Source organism: Lactuca virosa, chromosome 3, assembly GCF_052849685.1.
Source record: "Lactuca virosa cultivar CGN04683 chromosome 3, Lactuca_virosa_CGN04683_v6, whole genome shotgun sequence".
NCBI classification, from domain to species: domain Eukaryota; kingdom Viridiplantae; phylum Streptophyta; class Magnoliopsida; order Asterales; family Asteraceae; genus Lactuca; species Lactuca virosa.
Genome location: NC_136428.1, coordinates 411,891,796 through 411,899,658, shown reverse-complemented (window position 1 = coordinate 411,899,658; position 7,863 = coordinate 411,891,796). Strand labels below are relative to the sequence as shown.

Below are 7,863 nucleotides of genomic sequence, written 5' to 3'. Positions count from 1 at the left end.
AGCCCTAATCTCTAATAATATGAGTTATATCCAAACAAATGAGAAAGGTATAAACTTTATACCTTTAACAGGAGCTCTTGGATGAAAAACAACGGATCTAACAGCCTCCTCTTGCTTCTTGCTTGAAATCTTTCTCTTCTCTTCCAAAGATGCACCAAAATACTCAATATTAGCTCACACACTCTCTGTTTTAGCTCAAGGGCGATTAGGGTTTCTCTCAGTGAAGGCAAGCAACTGATGAGCCGCAAATGAGGCTATAAGTGCCCTTAAATAGGCCCCAAACCCGGGGATTTAGGGTTTCTCTTCACAGCGTCTACTCGGCGAGTCGGCTCTTGGACTCGTCGAGTAGTTCATTAATCCCACGTGGCACATCGTGACCCTACTCGACGAGGCTCAAATTACTCCAAGATAATGGAATGGGTTTCAATGGAGGGTGTTGGAGAGGTGGAGGCTGATAATGGAATGGGTTTCGGGAAGTTAAGGAGCTTAAATAGGGCTCAAACCACGAAAATAGGGTTTGGGCACTGATCGCGTATGCCCAGCGTACTCAATTTATTCCCAGGGTACTCAGTATGCCCAACGTACTCAATTTACGCCCAACATACTAGACTAAGCCTAAAACCTTCCTAACTTCAAACGGTCATAACTTCTTCGTTTCAACTCCGATTTCGACGATCTTTATATCCATGGAAAGGTATTGAAGAGATCTACAACATTATCTAAACATTTGGGACTATAAACTTATCGAACAAAAATCCATATTTCAAGCAAGAAGTCTGAAACATCACTTTTCCCGTTTTGCCCCTTTGACTCCAACACACAACAAGGGCTTGGATCGCACAACCAATATTATAAACATCCAATAGGGTCTAAACCCTATTCCATTGAAGCCCAAGGCCTTTACTTGATACATTCATTTCTCACGATCTCAAAATAAGAAACTTCTCGAAACAGGATGTTACAAAAAACACACACTTTCAAGCTCAAAAGAACACACACAAGAGATTAGGGTTGCAATGGACGAAATGGGGGTTGGAGGCTGGTGAGGGAGTGAGCATTTGAGAGTTAATGATGTTTATATAGGGTCCAAAGCTTAAAAATTAGGGTTTGTGGATCAGGAACGTACGCCCCGCATACTCTATGTATGCCAAGTATACGTGAGCTTGTCCCAAATATTACAAAAATGCAATTGTGGGCCATTTTGCAAACTTTCTCATATACAAGGGCAAAAAAGCAATAACTCTTCATACTTAGGGTTAAAATTGAAAATAATTCATCATCGGAATGTTACAGTTCTTGGGTCTTATGGAGGTCCCTATTAATAGTTGTAGGAAACCCTTATTTGAATTCAAGATATTAGTAAAATATTCCTAATCCTTATTAGTTTCTTTATCACCCAAGGGAGCTTCTAGAACCCTTCCAAGAAGGCTCCAAAAACGTCCCCTCCTAGGGAGGTTCTGGAATGCTCCTTGTTCAACTTTTAAACAAGTGCACTCTAACCCTTAGACCCATTAATTAATTCTAATTAATCAAAATAATTAATTAAATTAAATATGATTAATTCTTAATTAAGTAATTCTATTTCTAATTAATATATTAATCCAATAGTATATTAACAAATCATTTATCTCTCTCTTGTTATCAATCCAGGTCATTTCCCAGTTGTGAGGGTAACCCAAAAATGACTTTACTATTATTCAACCAGTTATATCAGTTTAGTTAAGGCCTTAGACACCCTAATCCAACAACATGTAACATCAGTTTTATGTTTTTATACAATTTTGTGTTATCTCTTGTTACATTTTCATTTTTTATCAAGAAAATTGCAGAGAATAGTAATATAGTCGATACTAATATGGGCAATGTAGTTTATCTTTTATGAATATTAGGGTAATAGCAACATACTTATTTCTTTACACATTACTATTATTGGTAAAGAAATACAAGTATGTTGCTATGATGTGTAGCTATAAGTATGCTACTTTATGAGTAATATATGGCCATTTTTGGTAAAAATAATATGTAACCTTGTGGCTAGTATGGTAAAGAATTACACTTATATTGACATTGTGGGTAAGGATAAAAATAAAAGCACATTGCTTATAATAATGGAAAGAGTAAAGTAGGTTGCTATTTCTATCTTACTAATTGGCAGTTTGATTTACTCTTTTGATAGTTGTTGAGCAGACTCACAAAAATGCTTACACCTCTTTGTTGGCCTGATTACGAGAACAAGAACAATCATGGATGAAATGGATTGTTTTGCTATATATGTATTTCTGTATCGACAAACAATATTTTTGTTTACTTTGAAATGTTTGTTTGCATTTGACATGTGGTGTACAATATTTTTTAAAATTATGACACGCAAACTGTGTGTCGTAAAATGCACGCCGTAAATTTATAACACACAAATGTGTGTCGTCTTCCTTTATTATGACAGAGGCTTTAATAACAAACATTTGCGTGTCATCTATACTTTTTTATAAAACGCAATGTGTATCATAAAAAAACATTTTTTTAATAGTAATGGCAGTAGATGCAATGTCTAGATAGACATATAAGTAAACAAACTTTTTCGTATGAGATGCCATAATGGAAACCATATATTGATTCAATATCAATGACCAAAAAACAAATTAAAAACAAATGACTATCATTTTATGATATCAACTCATTCTCTAATATGTATACATGTTGATCAATATTTTTATTAAACTATATACACATATTCTTTTTATTATTATTATAGAATACAAAGTTTTAATTGTTTTTATTCATTTATATAGTTGAACTTCTTTGCATTTGTAAATACGTTTTTTTAAGTATTTTGATACACCATGTGTGGAGTATGGATCAATAAAATAGTTGTCCAAGATTATTTTGGTCTGCCACGTGTGAAGGGATCCATTATATGTATGTATATTGATATTTTAATATCTAATCTAATCTAATAATTGGATAAATAAGTGCTATTTTAATATAATTTAATTATGCCATACAATTGGCCCACGTTATCAATATGTTTAAACTTGTGCGTTTGTTTCTAAATTATTAGTCGTTGAATCGTGATCCTTCCCCCCACCCCCATCACATCACACACATTAATATATAGGGATCCATTATATGTATGTATATATTCATGCTTTGAAGGCAACCTATAATCAGATCCAACTCTTTTTTTTTCCACACCATAACAACACACACATACAAGGACACCAATGGGCATGTATATGGGTTTCAAAGAAACAGGACTTTCCAAGTATATTCTATACGCATGTTTTGTTTTATGTTCAATTCAAAACATGGTTGTGTTTCTTTTTCGTTTCACCAACATCTTTAATTTGGCTCAACCCCACCATCATCACGATCATCAAAAACTATCTGGAAGCAGTCCTGTTTCAGCTGTGGTGACTCGTGAATTCCTTGTGGTCAGAAACTTCAAGGACATTGATGAGAGGAAAGATTTGCAGGAAAGTTGTGCAGTCTGCTTGAATGAGTTCGAGGGTGATGACAAGCTTAGATGCTTGATAAATTGTACGCATGCTTTCCATCAGGGTTGTTTGGATCGTTGGATGGATCATGTTCAAGGTACTTGTCCGATTTGCAGAACTCCAATTTTGCCATATGCATGTCAAGATGAATACAATAAATGACTCCATGTTGTCAATAATCTCCACATGAAGTCCTACTAGTTCAGAGTTTTTAACTTTGTTTGATATCATTGTTCTTTAGAATGACTAGATTTTTTCTTGTAAAAGTTAGTTAATGTTTGTTCAAATCGATGAAAGAGCAATTCACATATGTAACACGTATGTGTGTGAGACTGTGAGTTTAAACCTAACTCGAGCGGGTCAACCTGAGTCCAAATCTAGCCCAAGTCTTGCAAGAATTATGGACAAACTTGACAATTTAAAACTAAAAAGGAGGTTACTTTTTCTTTCGCAAGTGGCCAATGTTGTGACATGCCTACTTATTGGGGAGTGGGGTTGAGAAGTGGGTCGCCCTCTCCATTCAAATAGACTGATTTGCCTTTGTCTGTTTCCAACCTTTCCAGAAAATAGATATAGCACTAGCAATAGCCCTTTTGTTTCTTTATTTTGGCAGCACTATACAGTTTCATGTTATTTAATTGAAGGAAATTTTTGTCTTCAACTTTTCCTATCTCCCTTCTCAGTTCTCTTTGTTTCATCGAACCATTCCTACAGCCCTTAGCAATTTTCTGGTGACACATTCAAGCCTCAAACTGCATATATTTTGGTCATATTTTAATCCAACAAGTGATATCAAAGGCTCATTGTGTATGCCAAAGCCAACCATGCCGGTTTCGATTTCTTCCGGCTAAAATGAAGTTGGTGAAAAAGATACTGTCGCCTTACATTAATTACCCGAATCATAATAGGCTTTGAAAATGAGAAATGATTCGAATACAACAGTTTTTTTGCCATACCCAACAAAGCATGCTTTAGATGGGTTGTACAATATGCAAAAAGAGCATTTAAGGTACCTATATTTACCTTAAATCATTTTTGGTATCATATGACCACATTGATATTTTGTTGAAGGACAAGCAATAAGGTGCACTCACTAATAGATAATGTATGTAAGGTACCTATATTTACCTTAAATCATTCTTTATACTATGGACGACGGTGAGTGGAAAACCGTCGTCCATATCACAACCGTTGAAACTCTTGCAGCTTTTAATCTCAGCCCTTTAAACTCATTATTTACGGTTGTTGTGCAGTTCCAGCAATCGGTTTTCCGACGACCCTCCTCCTTCTTCTCCCCACTTTGCTTCCATGCTTCTTATTCGCTAACTGCTCCAAGGATGTCGTACAAATCGGCCTATATAATGATCCTTCTATGTTTAATGTTTCTATCTTTCACTTGGTAAAAAGAATTGCTTTATGGATTCCAGTTCATCTGAAATTTGTTCACCTAAGGTAATATTATTAACTTCTGCTTAATTTTTCAATGTTTCAATGCGTTTCTTTAATTGATTCCTTTGATTTGTACTTCATTGCATATTCAATTTCGTTGTACATTAACTGCTCTCCGCTCTCTTCATCGACCTAGAAACCGCCGACTCTCCTTCTGAACTTCTCTCCCACGTGGTTAGTCTATATAAGAGTACGTTGTGAAAGTAATTTCTTTAATCGGTTCATCAGTTGCTTCAATTGCTTGGGAGAAAATTCTCTGTGCAAACCCAATTTAGGTTTTGATTGGTTCGCGCTCTGAGATATTCGTTAGTCATCTTCTTTACTAATTTATGTGATACCTAATTTATCCATATTCTTGTGTGTTGTAGTGATTAAATTTAATTTTTGGTTTTGTTGAGATTAAAGATTCATGTGGGTAAATTTTGTTGATGTCGATAGTTTAAATTTTCTATTCTCGTAACAGAGATTGAATATAGCCCTTTCTTCCTTGGGAACGTAGGTTGGATTTCAACTTATATTACAAAAATTATTGTGTGATTCTAGGATTTAAGGTCTTAAAAAGAAATTTTGTTATGGTTTCAAGGATGAAAACAGTTTAACAATCATAGAAAGATCTAACTTTCTCAAGGAAAATTAGGGTTATGTTGATAAACAAAGCCTCACTGCTAACACTAAGGTAATGTTTGTTTTTTGTCTGCAGATCTGCGTGGCCTCTTCTGTCTGCGCCGCGCAGACCACGCGCAGACATTAGCCTTTGCAGATTGTTTGTTTTTTTGAAGACTGCAGACCTAAAAATGTATGTGCGCCCTCTTCTTGGCGCAGATGTGGACCAGAGTCTTCTAACATCTTCAGACATCTTCTAGCCTAAAAAAACATATATATATATATATATATATATATATATATATATCTTTATTTTTTTTAAGTTTTTTTTAATTTATATTTTTTCCAACTTTATTAATGATAAACAATTTGAAAAAAAAAATTACAAAACTTAAAAAAAACGTTCGACGATACAAACATGATATTTTTGACAAATTTATAAATAAAGATTTATTACAATAATAGTCGTTGAAGTTGTTTATATAAATATGAAAAAAAAAATCATAATATATTCTTATAGTTTTTTGCCAAATTTTGTAAAACATTATTTAATACAGTATTGTCAATTTCTCGAGAAAATATTTATGGTACGTTTTTAATGGATTTAGTTGAAAAAATCGAAGTTTATTTCCATCCATTTATGTATCAAATTCTTTGATCACTAATTATAATGTTTAGTTATAACTTTGCAACCAAAGTTGTTCGTTTTTATCAAATATATACGTTAATTCATACCATTTTTATTTTTATTTTTTATACTATAATACATAAAAGTTGATCTAGATTCGTTAATTATTTATAACAAAGTCATAAAAATATTAAAAAATCACTTTGAAGTTTAAAAAAATCATTTTATTTAGATTTCAGTTTATTTTAGTAGCCCGCAGATGTTAAAAAAACAAACAGTCTTCTTTTTTCAAACTGCAGACGTTTGGTCCACCTCTTCTACTGCAGAGGTCTACAGATGTGGTCCGCAGACTGCAGACATTTTGCCTCAAAAAAAACAAACAGCACCTAAATCTTCCTCCACCAGGCTACTCCATTGATGACAGGACTTGCAGTTGTAGCTGCTACTTATGCTGGTAGATATGGCATCCAAGCATGGCAGGTTTCCAAGAAAAAAGTAATTGGTAAGTAGGAATTTATTAAATTTCACTTGGTTAAGAAGTTTGTTCTATCTTGTAGAGCAGTAACCAGAATTTGGCAAGGTGGATGCCACTTTTAATGGTGTTTACTGATTTTTAAAGGAAATTATAAAAAGGTATGATTCATATTTTTAGTCTTAAGTTTTTCGTTTGTTGATGGTTTATTTGTATTCACTAAACTGTGTGTGTTATGTAGCATCACCTGTGAGTATATTAATCCCATCTAAATATAAGAAAGAGAATGTATTGGAATGGTGATATGCCCTTAGCTTTTCAAAGAACACACTCCAATACAACACATATTCAAATAAACAAAGAAATTACTGAATTCACTACTTCTGTCCCACATGTAGGTAATTGTCACTACTGAATTCACCTGTCAGGTATCAACCAACTCCTATTCTTTTTTTTATTAAAAGACCAAAATACCCTCGGTATAAGAAATTGGATACAGATGATACACCATGATTTATTACCTTCTCCCTTGGAAAATATATGTATGCTTAAATTTTCAGGTGGCCTTACTTAATGCCCATCCTCAGATATATCCTGCACTTTCTCGGTTCTCTTTTCTGTAATAGCAATATACTTTCAGACTTGTTTTTTTTTTAATACCATTGTATTTACATTTTTGCTTTTTACAACTTTCAATTTTAAAGTTAAATCTTACTAACAAATTGTACTTTAATCAACTGCTGTTAATTTTGACTTATTATTTAAAAGTACACTGCTACTTTGAGTCTAACATGTCAACGATGACTCCTATTTTTTGTTGGGGCTGAAAAGTTCATTGCTGTTTTTGGATCTCAGGCCTCATCATTTTTAACAATAATGTCAACAAACTTGTCATTTTTAACAATAATAGCAGTAAATATTGCACATGATCTAGATAAGTATGTTGTTATTACTATTGGGATGTAAGCTTGTAAGATATATTCTGAAATGTATTATATTGATTGAATTTAGCATGTAGATTTTATATAATGTTTACTTGTATATGCATGTTTTAAACTGAAATGAATGTATTCTTTGAATGAAATATATTTTTGTTAGTTTTCAGAGAATTGTCATGGTGTAGTTTTGCGGTTAGTTAATTAACCATTTTCTCTTTCATCTGATTAATGTTGAAAAAAAAGAAGCCAACACTTTACATTATCTTCTTTTTCTTTCGA

The 7,863-nt window shown here is 33.3% G+C and overlaps 1 protein-coding gene across 6 annotated transcripts; it reads left to right on the top strand.

The window, feature by feature from the left end:
• Positions 1–3,112: 3,112 nt before the first annotated feature.
• Positions 3,113–7,416, top strand: LOC145167798 (uncharacterized). 6 transcript variants are annotated; one of them, XR_013741437.1, is made up of 5 exons: positions 3,113–3,591; positions 4,748–4,946; positions 5,644–5,739; positions 6,474–6,807; positions 7,045–7,416. XR_013741437.1 is itself a non-coding variant. In XM_079087045.1 (4 exons), exons 1-4 carry the CDS (start codon positions 3,222–3,224, stop codon positions 6,562–6,564), a joined length of 756 nt encoding a protein of 251 aa, XP_078943171.1. In that variant the 5' UTR covers positions 3,113–3,221; the 3' UTR covers positions 6,565–7,416. The 6 variants fall into 6 exon arrangements, 1 of the variants encoding a protein (XP_078943171.1); XR_013741436.1 differs by having other exon boundaries at positions 6,888–7,416; XM_079087045.1 differs by having other exon boundaries at positions 6,474–7,416.
• The last annotated feature ends 447 nt before the right edge of the window (positions 7,417–7,863 follow it).

What these genes read in the sequence shown, in the direction of transcription:
- LOC145167798 (XM_079087045.1), top strand. Translation starts at nt 3,222, where the DNA reads ATGGGCATGTATATGGGTTTCAAAGAAACAGGACTTTCCAAGTATATT. An exon ending in CTGAAATTTGTTCACCTAAG is followed by an intron (nt 4,947 to 5,643) that starts GTAATATTATTA and finishes TTTTGTCTGCAG; the next exon opens with ATCTGCGTGGCCTCTTCTGT. An exon ending in AAGACTGCAGACCTAAAAAT is followed by an intron (nt 5,740 to 6,473) that starts GTATGTGCGCCC and finishes TTCAAACTGCAG; the next exon opens with ACGTTTGGTCCACCTCTTCT.